Source organism: Saccopteryx bilineata, chromosome 10 (assembly GCF_036850765.1).
Source record: "Saccopteryx bilineata isolate mSacBil1 chromosome 10, mSacBil1_pri_phased_curated, whole genome shotgun sequence".
NCBI classification, from domain to species: Eukaryota; Metazoa; Chordata; class Mammalia; order Chiroptera; family Emballonuridae; genus Saccopteryx; species Saccopteryx bilineata.
In genome coordinates this window covers 60,918,100-60,940,107 of record NC_089499.1, presented here as the reverse complement: position 1 = coordinate 60,940,107, position 22,008 = coordinate 60,918,100, and the positions used below count along the sequence as shown (strand labels likewise).

The 22,008-nt window shown below is 37.3% G+C and overlaps 1 protein-coding gene across 3 annotated transcripts in view; it reads left to right on the top strand.

The window, feature by feature from the left end:
- Nucleotides 1-22,008, top strand: part of ERC2 (ELKS/RAB6-interacting/CAST family member 2) — a 1,144,388-nt gene that overhangs the window by 423,927 nt on the left and 698,453 nt on the right. For all 3 annotated transcript variants that reach the window (XM_066245244.1, XM_066245243.1, XM_066245245.1), the window contains 2 exons: nucleotides 498-653; nucleotides 13,583-13,750. In XM_066245244.1, the coding sequence (XP_066101341.1) occupies nucleotides 498-653; nucleotides 13,583-13,750 (324 nt within the window). The remainder of the gene's footprint in view (nucleotides 1-497; nucleotides 654-13,582; nucleotides 13,751-22,008) is intronic.

Here is a 22,008-nt window from a genome sequence, read left to right as displayed (position 1 = left end):
AGTTTAGATGAGAATCCTTTTTCCCATTAGTAGATTTTAATTTCCTTTCCTCTCACAGTCAAATTCCAAGCATGCCTTATAAAACCAGCCACAGCACAAACACATGAAGAAACCGTTTTGTGTATACAAGTAGACTCAAGTATATAGAGTGGTAAACTATATCTTAAATTACAAGTTTGTCCATTTAAAGGACGTTTTATTTTTTAACACTTTAGATTAGTTTTATCATTATTGTTTTGGTAATTTGATTCCTAGATATTAGGCAAACATATCTAGGTAACTTTCTGTATTGTATTGAGACATGATCTTTATTGGGAGCTTAAAAATAAGCTTATAAATAAACCTCAGAAGTAGAAAAAGTGTTCTGGATTCAGGGCTATGTCTACACAATAGTTAATGCATTACTAGCAAAATACCTATCTGAAATTCTATTTTGATGATGCCAAAAAATGATTTTCTTTCTCTCTTTTTCTTTTCTTTTTTTTCTTAACTAACAGGACACAAAAATTGCTTCATTGGAGCGAAACATAAGGGATCTTGAGGATGAGATCCAGATGTTAAAAGCCAATGGTGTGCTGAACACTGAGGACCGTGAGGAAGAGATCAAACAAATAGAGGTTTACAAAAGTCACTCCAAGTTCATGAAAACCAAGGTATGGTCCAGAATTATAAACTTTTATACTCTTAGTGTGACTGGGAAGTTACGTTTTACATACATACTTTTCCTGAATACCCACATAATTTGCTTTATATGATATCATGAAATATATGGACAATAAGGAGGAATGCAGAGATTTTAGTTCAGTTGCATGGATTCCAAAAAGAAATCAGGGAAAACCTTTGGTAGAGTTTCTACTTACAAAGATTTCAGGATTTTCTAATGAGTTCCTTTGGTGTCACTCTGTCTTGGGAGTTAACATTTACTTTTAATAGTCCCCTCACTTGCATATTTTCTTAGTTGTCAAAAGTCTACTATTTTTTGGAAGTTTCTATTATTGCCACTTTTTTGGTGCAACACTAGCAAGCGATTGTCTCAAAAGGTGTTGATCTTAGAAGCCAATTAAACTGATTTCAGTGGTATGAAGATATTTTAGTTTTAGCACTATGTTTAAGACAAGAATGATTTTGAGTACCAGTGCTGCTATTTGCACCAGTTATTAACTTTTCTAAGCTTCAGTTTCTACATCTATGAAATAGGGATAAGAACAAGAAAAGTACCTATGCCATTAGGTTCTTTGATGATTCCAAGAGATTCTGTTGCTATGGAATATTAATAATTATACTAATGTGTCCTATTAATTTATTTCTTATTGGAAGTTTTGAAGAATTTGTCTTATATTTTTCAAAATTGAATTGGGCTACAAATGACCCATGTACCTGAATATCTATTATTTTTGCATATGAATAATTATTGAATTTATGAATAGCCCAAGTAGGTCTTATGATACATTGAGGTGTTTTTTTCTATCTATTCCTGCCTTTAAATCATTTTGCTTCTGAAAATAATAACCAGATAAATTAAATTTGTTTTACTACTTGCTTTTAAATACTCCTATATTTGTTCTTGGTTTTAGTCTTGTTTATTGCCTTATAAAATGCAGCAGATCTAAGCAGAATGCAGATTTTTATGAGAAAGCAGTGGGAATATGGAGAAAAAATATTTAAATGATTGTTATAATTTTTATAAGTTATGAAATAAATGCATACTCACTGCAGAATATTTGCAAATTATAAAGAGGAAATAATAGCTAGCATCTACTACATCCCACATGTTTGTGTGTGTATGTACATGTTTCTCTAGGGAAAAAACAAGAACTGTACTTTCTTCTGCCAACCTTGAGATTATGAATAAAAATTTGGGTCAAGGAGTGGAGCTATGAGAAGTGGAGTGCCCAGTGGACTTGAATCTAATTCCTGTTTCAGGAACCACTGCAAAATGCAGAGTGGGTTTTCATGCTCTGCACTGCCTCCTGGTCTCCTTCTTGCTGTCCTTCCCTGTCGGAGTGCTGAGAGGAGTGCAGCAAGCACAGTAGGAGGCCTGACGATGCTGACCAAATCTCACTGGCAATGAAGGCCAGAGGCACAGATAGGAGTGAACTCATGGAGCGGGGGGGGGGGGGGGGGGGGGGGGGGGGGGGGGGGGGGGGGGGGGGGAGGATTATTGTTTCAGCTTACACATTTCCTCCCTACCCTGTCTCTGAATGGTGGGAGACAGTGCAAGCCTTTTCTATAACTCAGACTGCCATGAGATTTGTAAACTTTACCCCTCACCATGGACTCCATCCAGGTAAATAAAACATTTATATGGTCTTCAGCAAGTAAGTCATGATCTTTATTGGCCCACAGTCGTCTGAGAGGCTTACTTTGAAGGGTTCCAAAAATGGTCAGGTCAGAAGAATGTTTGGGAAGATGAGGGCCGCGGTGGAGAGCGCAGGTGGAGGACTGAAGCCGACCCTGGCAAGTCTCCAGCCTGCCCTTGCTTGCTGCGTGGCCTTGTGGGGTGACTTCAGTCACTCATCCACAGTTTACTCTGCTGTAAAATGGGGTGACACCACCAACTGCAGAGGTTGTCTCAAAGGATTAAATGAAATAATGTTGCTTAAGTGCCTAGCTCAAAGAAATAGCTGTTGACTTTTAACAGGCAGCCAGATATTTCTCCAGCTAAATAGTTTATTCGGGAACAGCAAAGAATTGCAATTTGGGGCATGCAGTCTAATGGTAAACAATGCTCAGTTCAGAGAAAAAAAAAGAAGAATTTTTTGGACCTGGGAGGGGCTGTTATAAATGAAGTGTCCTCTGGAGGAAACTGAAAGTGTGAGGTATAGTGACGTTCCATTGCTGAGCTATGTTCGTCTCCCATTGGCTGAGCTGTTATTGGGTAAGCAGGAATCTTTTCTTCCTGCTGTGGTAGTAATGCAGTATCACTTCTTTTTGGAGGTGCGAGGCGTGTGTCTTACTGTTGGGGTCAGTTGGTCTCCACGTTCATGAGAGCGTTCTTGTGTCCTGACTCCATTTTAAATGAGGTTTTTGTTTATTAATTTTCACACAGTTAATTATAGCTATTATTATTGAAGCATATCCAAATATGATGACAATAATTTTGTACTTAATTTGACTTATGGGGAAAACGGATTTCTAAGAAATAAAGTAAAAATGAGTTCATATAATATCATATCCCTGATAAAAATTAACTAAAAAGTATTAGTAAAAGTTAGCTTTTTATATTAATTGAAGGAATGTTTTTTTTGGATTGAATCATAACATTTATTCCTCATACTTAATACTGTCACGTCAATTACTTATTTTTCTTTTACTTTGAGAAGAAAGTTTGATTCCTTATTAATTCTAGGCATGGTCAAGCAGGTCTATCAATACACAACTATTGCTAAACAGTCACGAATGCTTGTGTTTGTGCTTTGTGAGATCTCTTAGGCTATGTGCACTGATTCCAGTGGGTAAATCACTTGGCATGGAACTTGTTAACTTGTAGAGGCATGGAGTGATAGCCTCTAAAATTGGATCACTAGCATATTTCATGGTCCACTGTTGCTTATTTGAATACTTTTTATACAACGTTTATATGACTAGATCGCTTGTCAAATCATCACAGGTATGTGAGGAGTTAAATTTTGCAATAGTTGTTCACACATATTGACAAAACAAGTCAGTGTCACCACTGGGGTCTCTTGAACAATTTAATTTTGCAGAGTTGTCTGGATGGATAAAGCTGTCTTTGGTGGAATTTGAGTATTGCAGTCCCCATAGACTTACTATCCAGCACATGGCACTGAGTTAACTACTGAGGGACACTAAAAATAGTGCATGTTCAAAGTATTTTTCATTTCCTCATGCTGACCACTTGGTTGGGAATGTAAGAAATATACTCAAAATCTACCTTGAATATGTAGATAGGAGGAGAGTTCGCTTCAGCAGGAGCATTGCAGGTTGTTTAGGTTTAGAGGTAGTATTCTTTTATCGAAATATTCAGATTGACAGAAGAGCACTGGCAGGTCTGGTGAAGAATGCATACTCAAATTGATACCAGAGCAAACTTAGAAGGATAAGTGGAAATACCATCCCACCCCCAACTTCACACGGATAAGGAAGTAGGAAGAACTCAAGTCTATGTGAAATTACAGATTTCCAGAAAAGAAAATAAATATTAGATTTAAATTGCAAAAACCTACAGGCTCTGAAACTTACTTGAGAGATGGAGAGTAATTGTTAACGTCATTGGGTTTACTGAGTCAGTGATAAAAGTGAAAACCATAAAATGACTTTGGATCCCAACTAACAGAAAATGCTAGATTTGAGGCCAGGAATGTTGCCTTTATAAAGTTTTGTTTTAATCATAAAGACTCAAAGAGTCATGGTACAATATTTCAGAAATTTTTATAAAATGCTACATAAGCAAAGGAGTCGAACTGTTTAGAAACCAAACCTAACATTATAGCTAAATATTGTTACCTCTTGTATAACAAGAGGTTTGTATAATATCTAGAAAGCTTTTAACAATAACCTATAGAGCTTCTCTTTTACCAGGTGCTTTCGGAGAGGTACCTTTAGGATGACGACTGCTTACAATAATTAGGTTTGGAGGTACTGATTGATCTGAGTATTTCCTTTAGTAGAGGTCTAAGCATGTTTTATCAGGATTACTTGGAAGTGTATTATTTTTTAATTATTTTTATTTATTCATTCATTTTTTAAGGGGGTAGAGAGAGAGAGAGAGAAGGGGGGGGAAGAGCAGGAAGCTTCAACTCCCATATGTGCCTTGACCAGGCAAGCCCAGGGTTTTGAACCAGTAACCTCAGCATTCCAGGTCAACGCTTTATCCACTGCGCCACCACAGGTCAGGTGGAAGTGTACTATTTTTTAAATGAAAATGATAAGATAAAAAATGTCAACCTAATTATGAAAAAAGAGCCCCTAAAATTGTTCCTATCTCCATGTTCTCATAAGCTTATAATTTTTGAAATGTTGCGTAGGTGAAAATTATTTTTATGATCCATTTTTGATAAAATTGACTCAGCATTTGATTTTTCTTCATTAGTGGGACATGATCAAACCAGTCTCCATCTCAATCTGTATTGATTTGCTTCTAATAAATAATAAAGGCAGCTAATGATAATTCTTATATACAAACTCATTTTTAGATAGAGAAGTATCTTGAAATAGATAATTTTTCAGTGAAAATTTAATATAGAAGTACTACAACAGTGTTGTGGCATAACGAAGAATTGCTGCTTGCATTAATTATTAAGATGAATAAAACATGTAGGTTGGAGGTAAAGAAGGTATTTTTAACAGCCCTGTGAAAGGGCATGCACCTCTATTCTGATGCTGAGCAGATGGCTGGGACTGGTAGGGACTCTTTGAAAACTCTGTGGTTAAATTAAGAAGCAGTGAAGACCTAAATTACTTTTATAAATATGATGTCATGGAAAAACTGTGATGTAACATTTTGGGGAAGCTGGAAGGTGAATTACAAAAATGTAAATGAGGAACTCAGAATCTCGGCTTGTATATAGGCGGAGGGATACGAGACAGAGTCAGCCCGGGTGGAATCCTGGCATCCTGCCAGCCCTTGGGCCCCGGCACACTCGCCCTGGGCGCTGAGACTCTGGGACACCTCGTGAGCTCTGCAGCGTTCCTCGTTGTGAAACTGCGATCTCTACCCCAACTCAGAAGCCTTCGCGGGATCAGGCTGTGAGAGCAGAACCAAGAGGCCATGAAAAGCAGGAATTGCCTTCAGGAGCACTGTTACGCCTTTAAGAATGGAATGTAACATATAAATAATTGTTTTTCTGGTAGGGAAAGAAGGATGGCATCCCTTCTTCAGTATGAGGCTTTGTTCCTAGTCTCACGTATTTTTCATCTACGGATCCCAGAACTTCTCCATTAGCCACTCCCTCTGTTTTCTGAGTTCGCCAAAGACACTGCTCTGCTGTCTTAGATTTCCCCCTTTATTCTGAATTTGTAACACACTTTCTTATTAATCTCGGATGGATTACAATCCTCATAACCCAAACTGCATGATAATAAGCATATCATTTGCTACACATGAGGGCTGTATCTTTAGTGAAAAAGAAGCTGTTTTCCTTGGCAGAGTCTTTTTTCAGGGTGTCGGTTGTGTCACAGACATTAAGTGGTGGAGGAACTTTCAGACGAGATGAAGTGTGCCTGATGTCCACATGGACTTCATATAAAGTGCGTGATGTAATTCCGATTGGCTTTTCTTCTTGCCATCACGGAGACAGACCTTCCCCGGCCTCAGTTCTCATGTATGTTCAATTGCATCACTTTCCATTTTTATTGAGTTTAGGGCTATAAAAGAAGCCAAAGGGATATTTTTATGGAAGAATATGATTTTTTTACCCTGTAACTATTTTCCCCTTAGAAAAGCCTTTTTCTGTTATTGTCTGCATAACGTATTTATTTAAAATTTATCTCATGGCTGTGATAATCTGAACGCTATTTCAAGCAACTGCCTGTTTAATATTTATAGACTGAAATAGTTTTTCATTATCAATCTGTTTTTATTAAAGTAGGTGTAAGTAGAACTTGCCCCCTTTTTCTTTCTATTAAATAACATTTTATTGATCAAATTAATTTCATTTAAATTTCTGTCTCAATACTCCATTCTCACAGATTTCTACTCCAGTATTTGTAGAAGTAAACAAAAATCAGTCTTTTCACTATAAATGTCATTTATGCTTAGGCATATAGAGTTGAAAGTTGTTTCAGCTTTATTTTCAGATGAATCAGTTTCATATGTGGAATCAGCTATACACTGTGCTGTCAGGTACAACTGCATAGGATTTGGAGCCATACCCTGAGAAGAGTGCTGATCACAACAGGTTTAATTTCTTTTATAACTTTAGATAATCCTAATCCTGACTTCCTCTCTATATTCTGTTCTTTTGTGTGTATGTGTGTGTGTGTGTGTGAGAGAGAGAGAGAGAGAGAAACTTCTTTTATTCCAGATAAAAATGATCATAGACTCACATGTGATTGTTATAAAAATAATGAAATATTTCATGGATTGCAGTACCTGAGCAGTGCTACCACCTGCTTATATACCAGATCATGTTGATAATCAATCAGGATTCTCTCCCAGTAACTTTTAAGCAAACTCAGAATCATTCTTAAGAGTACCTTTTGGCCTGACCAAGTGGCGATGCAGTGGCTAGAGTGTTAGACTGGGATGCGGAGGACCTAGGTTCAAAACCCCAATGTCATTGGCTTGAGCGTGGGCTCACGTGGCTTGACTCAGGCTCACCAGCCTGAGCGTGGGGTCACTGGCTTGAGCATGAGATCATAAACATGACCCCGTGGTTGCTGGCTTGAGCCCAGAGGTCATTGGCTTGAAGCCCAAGGTCTCTGGCTTGAGCAAGGGGTTACTTGCTCTGTTGTATCCTCCCCCAACCCCCACCCCCGTCAATGCACATATGAGAAAGCAATCAATGAACAACTAAGGTTCAGCAACGAAGAATTGATGCTTCCCATCTCTCTCCCTTCCTGTCTGCTTGTCTCTATCTGTCCCTCTCTCTGACTCTGTATACCTCTCTCTGAATCTGTCCCTCTCTCTGACTCTGACTACCTTTTGGCCAGCCCCTACCAAATCTTTAGATATGGCAAGAAAGATGAAACCTATTTGTCCCCAGATCAGTCTGACTCCTCTCTGAGAATGGGATTTTCCTCCATATAAACCTTTCTGGTAAATTGTACAACCTGAACACTTCAGAAGAGGGGGTCTCACTTCGTTTTTAGCATCTTACTCTGTTCATGCTCAGCAGTTATTGCCAGTAGCTTGGTTCTTGTTTATGCCAGTTTTAGTTGCTGAAAACAAGCAAAAGTGCTGAATGAAATATATTTTAGAAACATACATTTAAAAATGCATGTGTGAACTGTCCAGTTAGAAAGAATCTCAGGGGCCAAAACTAAGCAAAAGCAGGGAGCATTGATTATATCTTCCCGTTAGCATTTGCTAGACAGTCACAGGGACATTTAAGAAAACAGAAGCCTAGGCCTGCTCAAGATGAGGAGTCACATAGGAATTCTACCACAGCCACATAAAGCCGGGATCCCAGACAGCTTCACTCTTTAGTGCAGGGATAAACTAAAAATAACCTCCCCACTCTACTCTCCTCCCACGCAGACTAGGGACTTCAGGGAAAATTATATATTTTTAAAACTTTGAGCCAACTGGAAGATGAAAAAACTAGCTTTGAGAATCTATAACTACAGCTGGCTCTCGCATGGACGTGCATTGTGAAGTGATCCCAAAGCCTTAGGTGGAGAATGTAGTCTGAGGGGTCCTGTTCACTAGGGCCCAGGAACTGGCAGAGGCAAGCACTCTGGAAAGCCACGTGTTAACTGAGGCCTCGAAGTATTTCTGTAGATATATAAAAAAAACATAAACACACAATATATATTTTAAATTACAAAACCTCTAAGAAAACAGGCCACTATAAGGGATAGCCAGTAGAAAGAACTTCAGAAGTTAGACTTTTAAGACAAACACTATGATATAAGCATGTTTAATGTGTGTAAATAAATAAAAGAAGGTATTAGAAATACAAATAAAAAGCAAGACACTGTAAAAATACCAAGCAGATTGAAAGAGAGCCAAATAAAAATTCTGGAAATGGGAAAATATAAATACCAATTTCAAAGCTCAATGTATAAATACAGAATGGTTACAGAGAAGGGTCACAGAAGAAGAGAGGCTTAATAAACTAGAAAACAGAGCAGAAGAAATTAAATAAAAAAGATGCAATACATGCAAGATAAGTGGAAATACATAGAAGATAGAATAAGGAGGTCAAGCAAAACTATAATCAGAGTTCCAGAGGGAAAGATGAAATAGGGACAGAATCATTATTCAGAAGCCATATTTGAAGAAATAAAAGCTAAGAATTTTCCAAAACCGATGACAGGTGTCAATTAACAAATGTAGGATGCTCAAAGTACCCCAAGTAGGACAAGTAAAAGGAAACCTATCTGTATCAACTAAAGCCATAAATTCTCAGAAACAAAGAATACGTCATAGGAAGCAGTGAGAATATTTGTCCAAAAGAGATACACGAGTGGCTAATAAGTATGTGAAAATATGATTCATGTCATTAGTTATAAGAGAAATTCAAGTCAAAGCCACAATGAGATACTGTTTTACATCCATTGAAATGGCTGTAATTAAAAAGGCAGGTACTAACAAGTTCTGGTAAGAGCATGAAGAAATTAGAACCCTCACATAATATTGGTGGGAATGTAAAATTCTACAGTCGCTTTGGCAAATGATTTAGAAGTTCTTCAAAATGCTAAACATACAGTTACCATGTGGCTTAGCAATTCTACACTTACGTATATACCCAAGAGAAACGAAAACACATGTCCTCACAGACTTGTACATGAATATTCTTAGTAGCATTATTTTTAATAGCCAAAATATGGAAACAATGTAATTACTCATCAGCTGGTGAATTGATAGACAAAACATGGTATATTCATACATGGGAATATTATTCAACAATAAAAAGGAATGAAGTACTGATACATACTACAACATGGATGAATCTTGAGGCATGGTGCTACGTGAAAGATGCTAGTCACAAAGGACATATATTGTATGATTCCATTTATATGAAATGCCCAGAATAGGCCAATCCATAGAGACAGATAGGAGATTATTATTTGCCTATGGGGGTGGGGGTAGAGGGTGGGGAATGGAGAGTGGCTTTTAATGGTGCAAGGTTCCATTTTAAGATGATGAAAATGTTCTAAAATTTTATTATGATGATAGTTGTACACTGTGAATATACTAAAAACCACCCACCAACTGTATGCTTTAGTTAGGTGAGTTTTATAGCATGTTACATTTCTTTTTTCTTTCTTTTAAGTGAGAGGAGGGGAGATAGAGGACAGACTCTCACATGTGCCCTGACTAGGATCCACCTTGCAACCCCTGTCTGGGGCTGATGCTTGAATCAATTAAGTTATCCTCAGCGCCAGAAGCTGACACTTGGACCAACCAAGCTATCCTTGGTGCACGGGGGCAAAGCTCAAACCAACCAAGCCACTGGCTGCAAAAGTGGCAGAGAGAGAGAAGGGGGAGATGGAGGAGAAGAGAAGCAGATGGGTGCTTCCCCTGTGTGTTCTGAACAGGGATCTAGCCCAGGATGTCCATATTCCAGGCTGACACTCTATCCACTGAACACACCGGCTAGGGCCAGCATGGTATATTTCAATAAAGCTATTAAAAATGCAACTAATGAAGAAATTTTATGACTTTTATAGGAATCAATTTATTGTACACTTTAATACAAAGAAACCATTTTTCAAGCTGAAAATTTGGTGACTCTATAAGGAAGAATTTATTATTTCACCATTAAGTGGGCATTTTTAACATACCCTTAAGTGATTAACAGATGAAGCATATTAAAAGATCAAAATATGGAAGACCGAAACTACCCTATTAAAAGTGTTATCAAAAGTCACCCACATATATAAAATATTGTATCCAGCAATTGTTGGATACATATTCTTTTCAAGTATGCAATATACAAAGTACATTTATGATAACTCACCACATACTGTGTCCAGAGGCGGATTAAGGTCGGTTGAGGCCCTGGGTGCAGAAGAAAATATTGGGCCTCTTACATTAGAAAAAAGTGTCAAGTTGGGGTTTTGCAGGACCCTTCAGAAGTCAGGGCCCAGGGGTACGCCCAGTGCGCCTGCCATTAAATCCGTCTCTGACTGTATCAATAAGCTATATATACCAAATTTCAAATGACTAGTTTCAAACAGATCATTTTCTCTACTCACAATGGTAGTATAAAATAATAAGCACAAAGATAACCAGGAAACATGCATGTAATTGGAGATTAAGAGTCATACTTGCAGTTTATTCAAGGATTAAAGAATAAATAATAATGGAGATGAGAAAATATCAAGGACTGAATAATCATGTCAATACTGCATAGCAAACTAATAGATGAGCTAAAATTATACTAACAGGGAAATTTATAGTCTTCAGGCTTATTATATATGGAAAGAAAAGTCTGAAAATTAGGGAAATAAGCATATAACTTTAAAAGTTAGCAAAAGAAAATAGAATACTCCTAAAAGGAAATTGTTTAAAAATAAGAGCAGAAATTAATGAAATAAAACATAAAATATTGGATGATCAAGACATCTGAAATTGGAGTATTTAACATGACAAGCCTCTGCTAAGTTCATCAAGAAAAAGAGTAAAAATGAAGACTATTAGGAGTGAGAAAGAAGACATAATCAAAAATGCTATAGGTATCAAATGGGCTTTATGAAAATTTCTTTCTAATAACAGTAAAAATTTAGATGAAATGAAAAATTCCTGGGAGGAAAAACTTTTCAAAATTGACTCTAATAATTAGAAACATGAGTATTTCTATAAGCAACCAAGATGGATGAAGTAAGTAATGGTCTTTGGAAAGAAAATACCAGCTCTACATGTTTTTGCTGGTGATTTGTAATGAACATTAATGCAAAAAATTTCAATTTCATAAGTCATTTCAGAACACATGAAAGGAAAGAACATTTTCTACCCTACCTAAAAGGCTAAATTGATGCTAAAACCTGACAAAGACAGCATAAGATAGGAAAACTACAGACCAATCTTACCCATAAACACAGATATAAAAGTTCCTGACAAAATATTGGCAATCTAAATCCAGTGAAATATAAAAAATATAACACATCACGACTAATGGAGTTTTTCATGGTAATGCAAGGAGAGAGTAATATTTTAAAAATCCATTAATGTAATTTATTACAATAACATATTAAAGGGGAAAATGTAATAAATCATGAGATGCAGAAAAATATTTGATAATATTAAACATTCCTTAATGATTAAAAAAAAAACCTCTTGCCAAAATTGTAATAAAAGGGAACTTTCTGAAACCTAAGAGTGCCTATAAAAAGCTAAAACAAACATGAAATTTAATGATGAAACATTGAAATTCTTCTCTTTAAGACCAGTTACAGGACAAAAGAGTCATCATTTCCACTGGCCTCTCTGTCTTTTTTGGCCTGCTGTGTGGCTGCTAGGGCTTCCCCAGAACACTGTGGTCAGAGGATAACTGGATGCTGAAGCTCACATTCCTTCTACGGGCCAGGCCAGAATAGGCGTACCTGACACTTGCTGCATTTGGCTGTTAGAAGCAAGTCATAGTCCTACCAAGTTCAAGAGGAGGGTAAAACAACTTCACCTCTGGTTGTGAAGAGCAGCATGGGTGTACATATAGGAAGAAATGGGTGGGAATTATCTTTGGAGACCATCTACCACTGCTCCTATCAGACTGGCAAAAACTGTAAAATGCTGGTGACATAAGCTATTGGCAAAGATGTGAAGTGATCAGCATGCATGTGAATACGAAAATATCACTGCTTTGGAAAACGTTTTGGTTATCTAATGAATTTGAAGATATGCATACTATTTGGTCCATCATTTAACTCTACGATAATTTTTTGCTGTGTATACCAGTTGCTATGTATAAGAATGTCAAAATAGCACTTTTTATAATAGCAAAAAACCCTAGAAACAAACCCAAATATCTATCAACAGCGGAAAGGACAAATAAATTGTGGTGAAGTCTTACAATGGAATACTGTTCTCCAATAAAAACGAGCAAATTGTATGTATAAGAACACGATATAATGTTCAGGACATAAGATTGAGTGGAAAAAGCATAATGCTAAAAAAAAATACACAGAGCAAACAGTTAAAAACCTAAATAGTATGTAAGATTAAATTGTATATCATTTACATACAAAAATATATGGTAAACTTAACAGATAAGCAAGAAAATGACAAGCACAAAATTTAGAGAGGTAGTGATTCTGAAGGGAGAAAGCAGTAGATAGAAATGGCTTAGAACAAGATCATTCTAATAATCTTTTGTGCTGAATTGAATGATGAATATTTCTTGTATTATATTCCCTTATACTTTATATATATTTTATGTTCTTTTGTGCTTCCTCAGTACTTAACATAAAACAAAAACCCAAATACTTAGTTTTTGAGGGGCAAGTATTCTCTTTTGTCAAATAATGCCCTTGAATGATTGTTTCCATTGCGGTGTAGTAGAGAGGGTCTGAGTTGTGTCTTGCGTTAAGTACTTTGTTAGCTCCCTGTTGACCCTGTGAGGATCTTGGTGAATAAGCTTAGTGGTTTCATAGATGACTAGTAGGTTCGGCCGGAAAGCCATCACTCCACTGTGAACCTTGATTCTCAGCAGGGTGGAAGGTAGAAGGCTACCTGCTGACCTTACCTTTTCTGTTTTGTCTATCCTCAGCTGCCTTTACAGAGCTTCCCCAGACCCCAAAGACTGAGTGACTTTCAGGGCCATCATGTTAAGCAAACTTATGGCCTGCCTTGTTGGAATAATGATTATCAGCTATTAAAACTATAAAAATGAAATAATAAGTCAATTAAAGAGCACACACACACACACAAAGAAGGAAATATAAGAGAAATCAGTACTTCCCAATTATAGAGTAGTATGTGTGGCTTCTAATTTCTTGTGATTTTGTTTTACAGATTGATCAGCTGAAGCAGGAACTTTCAAAGAAGGAGTCAGAACTTCTTGCCTTACAAACAAAGCTTGAAACCCTTAGCAATCAAAATTCAGATTGCAAGCAACACATTGAAGTGCTTAAAGAGTCGCTTACTGCCAAAGAACAGAGGGCTGCCATTCTTCAAACTGAGGTAAGGCACTGTCTCAGGATTCCAGGCAGTAGACATTGAGTTGATAGAAAATGGGCTACCTGACCAGGTTTCTTTAGAAGATGCCTTATCTGAACCCTTGGAGCCAGAGGTATTTTGCATATCACGTATTTGAGGGATTTTGGAAAGGTAAGATTCATTGCATGTGTCATAAACTATATAACACTCCCAGTAGGGTTGCTGGGAGTGTTATACAAACACACGGATATTCTGCAGAAAGAAATGTCTAACCCTAAAGTAGGATGAATAGACTATTCAAGCAGCTTCCTGTCAGGTTGTGTCAAGGTTGTGCCACTAAAGGAGTATGCTTCACACTTGGAATTTTTTTTTTCCATTTTTCAGAGCTTTTTGGATTTGGGAACCACAGGTAAATAACTGGATTTGGAATGGTTTTATTTTATCAAAAATCATTTGAAAAAGTCAGCATGTACTTACATAGGTTAGTACCTGTGGTTCCAAAGGTTTTTTACTTTCTAAGGAGTACCTTCAATTTTCAATATTCTTTTACCCACTGAAGAAAGTTGGTATTGTGTGAGTTTCTTAAAGGAAATGTTGTTTTTTTTATTTCTTATTCACACTTGGGGGGAAAAAGCCAAATGTATGTTACTGTCCTATTTCCTTGCTTTGCTCCATTGGATTATATTCTTGGGGCTTCTAAGGAATGCAAAACACAACCTAGTTATTGTGTAAATAAAACAGTTGACAGAAAATGAATTATTACATGTGGGCAGTAGTAAAGAATGTGGTGACTCTCCCTGAGCTTGGTGTGGAGGCCGAGTACTATGTGGGTCACTTCAGGAGAAGGCACTCTAATTGAGATGTGTGTTCTCTCTTGTACTCTTTGAGTTATGTCTTTGAATGTGTGTATTTTTGGTTCTGTGGTGAGAGATGGATTTTTCCTTAGTAGTTAATGGGGCCATTTAGTTCATCTGTCCCTCAGTGGGGGTGCAAGACAGTGTTCACAGGAGAAAGGAAACAGGTTCCAGATTGGATAAGTCTTGGCATGGACCTGACTTAGCTCCTCTGCACTTGACATTGGCTAATAGGCAGTTGCTTGATTGGTTTAAACCAAAACAATAATTTTAGCTTCAGTGATGTAGATATTCCACATTGAAGAAATACATATAACTTTCAGTTGTGCATAGTTTCATTCTGAATGTGGAAGCATATTCTCTTTTTTAAGGCAAAAATATAAACCACACCATAAATTGGAAGGTGGTTTGTGTCTCCTTTGAAGAGAAGCAGTGAATAGTATCTACAATTGTGCTAATACTATAACCATAGCCACGTGTGTCTGTTTAAATTTAAACTATTAAAATTCAGTAAAATTTAAAATGTAGTTCCTGGGTAAAGGGGACCAAATATATGGTGATTGGAGATGATTTCACTTTGGGTTGTGGGTACACAATTCTATTACAAATCATATCATAAAAATGTACACTTGAAACGTATATGATCTTATTAACCAATGTCACCCCAATAAATTTAATACAAAAAAGAAAAAATTAGTAAAATTTAAAATGTAGTTCCTTAGTCACAATGAGCCACATTTCAAGTATGTAATTGTCAGTTGTGGCCAATGACCACCATATTGAGTAGCACAGATATAGACCTTTCCTACGATCTAGCAATTGTCTAGAATCGAGGTTGAAAACTATGGCCTGTGGGACAAACTTTGCCCTCTGCCTGTTTTTGTAAGTAAAGTTTTATTAGAACACAGCCACACTCATTCATATATGTGTGGTCTTTGGCTATAACCACAGAATTTAGTGGTAATAGAGATTGTATGGTCCGCAAAGCTGAAAGTATTTACTCTTTGGCTCCTTACAGAAAATGTTTTCCAACTCATGGCATTGCAATTTTGTAGGAAGAGGCCTGAGTGGGAGGCAGAATGCCTGGGTTGATCTCTCCCTAGCAGTCTCACTTTAAACAGGGCCAGAGAGTCCGCTGACCCTCATTCTAGAGTACAGATTCTTCTCCCCGGTTATTCACAAAGCAACTGATTGTACCCACAGTTGTCTTAAGTTGGCAATAATGCCAACCTTACCACTAAAGTTAGTGTGATTGTGTTGCCGTGTACTGGGTAGGAGGAAATATGAGAAACAAGGCAGTCCGTTGAGGTATAGCCCAAGTAGGCAGTCAGACTCCCAGATGGTTTCTCTCCAAAGAGAAAGAAGGAGAAAAGTTAGCTTAGAAGTCTAACTTCCTTTCTCTGACTGCCTTGCACTTGTGAGGGCTGTTTTCCCCAGCCTGTCACCTCTTTCTCATTTTCTCCTCTGTATTTTACCTCTCCTGAATTAATGTAGTCCAAAGGACACCTACGTGTATTTCATGAAAACGACAGGGGTGACATTATGTGGATAGCTTCCATTCCACGTTTTATAATTAAAATGACCCAATAGAGAAATGGTGCTTTGAAATAGGAACAATTATTCTCCATGTGCAGGAAAGTGAGATGATTTTCTGGTCTTCTGCTTTGAAGTTGGGAGTGTGTGATTAATGATTTTATCAGATGGAACATCCAAGGAATTTTCTTTTGCCTTTTTACTTATTTAAAGATTTTTGTAAATAAAAATGAAGAAAGTTACCCACTGATGTCCATTTTTTAGAGGAAACAATTTTGGTTAAAATTTGCTCTAATTGTTGGAATTAGAATTTTGCTCTAATTGTTGCAAAGGAATTTTGGCAACAGGATAAAATATATTAAAGTGATTTTCCCACCTCTCAAGAGTCTCCCTACCTTAGTGGGCGAGTATTCAGTAGATGAGATATGTTATGTTTTGTTATATGCCCTATGAGAAAAAACCTGAGTTTAAATTCATATGAAAGATATGGGACTCATCCTTGGAGGAGGTTATGTGTGATAGTTCCCTTCAGTTTGATTCCCAAACATTTCTTAAAATTTTGCCAATACAGAAAAGGGCTCTCTCTAGAATTAGAAGAAATTTTCTGGCTTCTCTGGAAAATCTATGCTACTAACTGGTTTTAGCTAGTTGGGTTTTTTTTTTTTTCCAAATATGGGATAAATGACTGAGGTCACTGGCTTAACAGTTCATCTCTACAAGGAAGACTCTTGCTACCAGAGAATTTGTGTTTGGGAGGTGGCAGGATGAAGAGGAGGACAAGGAGTGGGAGGCAAGTTGTCTGGGTTTATGGCTATGTGGCTTGGCTCTTGGATTGGTTTGCTTTAACTTGTATAAATGCCCAGACACTCTTTGACATGTGTGCAGTAAATCATTGGAATAATAATTACACACACAGAAGGATACACCACATAGCTCTTAACATAACATTTTACTTTTTAAAATAGCTTCAAAGGACCCCAAGGCCAAGTTTCTTATTTTGCTACTTCCCTTGATGTTTTTTAGGTACTAACTTATCCCCATCTACCAACACATTAATTATGTGGCAGTAGAGATAATAAATTAGCTTTCTCTAGCACCTTGATTTTTCTGGATTTCAACACATAATTACCAACATATCCAGAAATTAAGAAGAAGAGAGGCCTTGGTATTATTATTCCTTGGTCTGAAGTAGAATGTTGTGTAATGAACCCAGCATTTAGAAGGGGAAGGTGTGTGGACATATTTCAAACTTCCCATTGAATAACTATGACATGAATAAGACTTGAACTTCTCTGAGCCTCCCTGTCTTGATCTATAAAATGGCAGTCATTGTGCCAGTCTGACTCATCAATGTGAAAAGTGCTTTAACTCCACTAATGGGTTTTGGCTATAAATTGTGTTGATTAGCATCAATGCTGTTCTTGTTATTTTTTTATTGCAGTCAGGTATTTTGGGGGAATACTCTACCTCACTCCTCTTCTTATCATCCATTCTGCGTATTCTCCCTTTGTAGGTCTCCCTTAAATTTTTGGTGTCTGCATTTACCAAGCTCAGACTTTTATATTTCAGTTGAGTTGTTGTTTCATGAAGATACTTGAAAGTGCTATCTAGTTTGCTCTATTCTCAATTGGTTTTCTAGCTAGTATACTTTCCCCAGCCCAGCATGTTTTTAAACGGCTGAATTTGACAACTTTTGTGCACATTTTCTGGAAAATATGTTATACAACAGTGGTACATAATGCTTGTTTTTGTACTTATTGCTATTCCAAATAGGTCCAGGAAGGATTCTATTTGTCTAAGCATAAACACTTGAGAAACTGTTTATTAAGAAAGAATGTAGGGTGACAGGATTAAGCAAAGAAAGAAAAAATCTCATAGATGCAGACAAAAGTATGGGGATTCCAAGACAGAAAGGGCAGTGGAGGAGGTAGAGGAGGGTAAAGGAGATAAACGGCAATGGAAGGACATTTACTTGACTTGGGTGGTGAACACACAATGCAATATTTCAGATGTTGTGTTATGGAATTGTACAACCGAAACCTACATGATTTAGTTAACCAATGCTACCTAATAAATTCAATAACAACTTTACATTTTAGAAAAGAAAGACTAGGGATTTTGTGTTCATGAGGGCAAGGGGCAGTTTAGGTTAGTGGCAGCTCCATAACAAGGGTTCATAACATTTTTGTTTTTGTTTTTTAAATAAAATCACGTAATTTATGGGCTTATTCCCTAGAAAACTCACCTCAGCACATACACACTCATATTCACATGCAATAATATCTATAATTTCAGGCAATTTATAGATGCCTTGAAGCATTTCTAAGAATTTCACATTAAAGATTCCTGCCCTATAGAGTTCATGCATTTTTTTTATTCAACACATCGTTTAACTGATTCCTGCCCTCGTCCAGCCAAGATTCTATTGGTTATATGGATATATGGTAGAGAACTGATTTATAGTGCCATAAACACTCAGTAATTTTTGGTTATTAATAATTTCACACAAAAATCTAAATTATATGCCATCTTCTTTCTGTTATATAAAAGTGGGTAAGTAAAAGAAGGAGAGAAAATAGAAAACAAATGTTTTGCTCCTTGGAAAACTAAAATATGCAAGCTGAATGAAATATCCATTTATATCTCATATAATGGAACGCTAATATTGCTAAGGTAATTACTCTGATACAATTTTTATGTTTTTATGTTTAAAGCCGATCCTTTTTGAGTCCATACTCAAGCAACTTGGCTCTCTTTGAGAAAGAAAATGCTGTTTATGGGGTTACAGATACTTTGCTGGCTTGATTATTTCAGGAGTTACCTCATCTACTTAGAAATGCTTCAGTAGGTCATGCTTCAAAAAAGATCCTTCCCTTGCCCTGGCTGGCTGGCTCAGTGGTAGAGCATCAGCCTGGTGTGTGGAAGTCCCAGGTTCGATTCCTGGCCAGGGCATACAGGAGAGGCGCCCATCTGCTTCTCCACCCTTCCCCCTCTCTTTTCTCTCTATCTCTCTCTTCCCCTCCCACAGCCAGGGCTCCATTGGAGCAAAGTTGGCCCTGGCACTGAGGATGGCTCCATGGCCTCCACCTCAGGAACTAGAATGGCTCCGGCTGCAACGGAGGAAAACCCCAAATGGGCAGAGCATCACCCCCTGGTGGGCATGCTGGGTGGATCCCAGTTGGGCACATGTGGAAGACTGTCTATCTGCCTCCCCGCTTCTTGCTTCAGAAAAATACAAAAAAAAAAAAAAAAAAGACCCTTTCCTTGTCTTGTCTAAATGAGTGAATGTCATTTGATAATATTTCACTGAACATGGTGGTGGATAGAGTGGGATCTTTAATATTTGGAGTTATTGGTGTTAGACTTTTCAATTTAATTATATTGTCTAAATGTCTACTGAGTGCCCTGTGGCTGCCAGACTGAATTCTAGGAACTGTAGCTAAGTGTTTTCCATGCAATACTTATTTTAAACTTGATGTTCAACTTGTGAAGTTGGTATTGTTTGACCTCTTTTTTGAAGATGAGAAAATAAAGGTTTAAAGAGGATGGGTAACTTGCTCAAGGTTACACAATGATGAGGGACAAGGCTTGGGTTCCCAAACCCTGAACTCTGAGCCCTAATTCTAGGGGTTTTCATGAGTCTTAGTGGATTAAGGGCTTCCTTTGTATCAAGTAACTGACATACAGTATCACATTTAATCTTCATGGTCAAGTTTATTGTATATTTTATAAGTATGTCTTAATTAGGTGAGTTCATTGGAAATGCAAGAATGCTTAGTAGGTATAGCCTGGGGTAAGAGGAACAAGAATGAATAATAACTCTGAGACTTAAATCATCATAGTAATATATGGCTATAATAGCATTAACATTGTGGCCATGATATTGAAGGAAATTGTCCAGAGTCTAGAAAGGGTAACATTTCTCATGAAGTCTAGAATCCTAGTACATTAAAAAGAATTCATTGTATAATGTTTAGTTTTTATTTCTTCAAAAATGTTTATGATTATGTATATATATATACATATTTACACATGCTTGCACACTTTGTAAAAACATTAAAAGAACAGAAAACAGTATCTTACTGTGCTTTCTCCTTGTGTTGGACACTAGGTGATCTTTAAATGATCTATGCTATACATACTCTACATTTGTAATGTAAAAAATTAAGTGCATTTTTCAGAGAAGTAGCAACAATAATTTCTTCAAGGAGGTTGTACAAGGTGCTGGTGGAGGAGGAGGTATGTTCTGAGCCTGTGGCCACAGTGCTTGGGCTCTCAGTCACGGATGAGTCAGTGTGACATCACCTCCAGGTAGCAGGCTTGAGCTATCAACTTTCAAGCTGCATCAAAAACACCAAGCTTTCGACGAAGAAAACGTTGTTAAATGGAGAAAATAAATTTTATGAGTCCTTGTTTCCATCTGCCTTACTTTATGGTGAGGCTAGACTCTTGGGCATAAAGGTCACCGTGATCAGGAGTCTGAATGTTTCACAGCCTCTTGGGACTATGGGGCTAGTTGCATTCACACAAAGTTTTTCAAACTATTCCTGATACTTCAGGAACTTCTCTTTCTTCTGAACTCACATGTTTTGAGCCTTTTTTTGTGTGTGTCATATCTCCAGTCTTTATTAAAGCTAGGTCCTCCTGCCAATAGCTTGGAGCAGGTCAGAAGCAGTTGAGTCCAGGAGGGGGACAAAGGTATGCATTCGAGAGCTGAAGATTTTTTTAAATGGATGGGAATAGTATTTGCCAGACTATATAAGGTGAGATTTACAATGAGTGCTCCTTTGCTCCTTGACTTTTATCCCCATTGATGAGAGAGAGAAAGAGAGAGAGAGAGAGAGAGAGAGAGAAGGAAAGGGATGAACAAGGAGAGAGAAAAGCATCAATTCATTGTTCCACTTAGGTGTGCACTCATTGATTGCTTCCTGTATATGCCCTGACTGGGGATCAAACCCGTGACCTCGGTGCACCAAGGCAATGTTTTATCCACTGACTCTGCTGGCCTGGGCCAACTTTTAATCAGTAATTTTAGTTTTCTTTTTTACTTTCTGCCTTGGTTTATTGCAAGCAGTAAGTCCTTTTCAATCACTTTAATTCAGCCTTCAAAGAATATGTTAATGTTCTTTCTGAGATCGAGTTTTATCTAATGCTCTTCATAATCACGGCATTTAATAGTGAGGCGCTTTTTGAAAGAGTTAGTAGCAGATGACAAAACCAACTCTTAAGACTGTCAGATTAACCCAGTGCTGCATCAGTGCATTGTCTCACTTTCAAGACTTGCAAGGGATGTCATTAAAATTAATAAACTAAGAGATTTGTTGAAAAAATACACAAAATAACATCTTGGTGTCACTTGTATTTTTCCATTCTAATCCCATTGTTGGCTTCACATTTTAAAATGTTTTTATTTGACTGGGAAAGGCATCATTTGAAATTTTTATTGATAACACTTTTAACTGCAAGAAAAAGACATAAACCGGCAAGTAGTAACTATCATGGTGGCCACCATTGGGAGGTCTGCGAAATGCTTTATTACCAGTAGAAAAAAATGTTGGGAACCACAGTCGTTACAGGGGTCATCACCTCTGCTATGTGCATTTTATTTTCTTCTCTTTTCATTTTGAGGGTATGCATGATGGCAGTGCCAAACTACACACTTCCCCTCCCCTTATGTCTGTGGGCTTTGTTTTGATTTTCTCTTTATTAATGATGTGAAAACTTCAGGGTCACATAAAAATGAGCCAGGGTCAGGCATTGTGGGCCCTAGAATGCTGAAAATGGTCTTATATTTGCTAGTGAAGACATTGTTTAATGGGGCCACGTTTTACTTCCTGAAATTTTTAGCTGTTTTGCAGATTTTAGCTCTCTGGATGAACTTTGCAAGGCAACCTT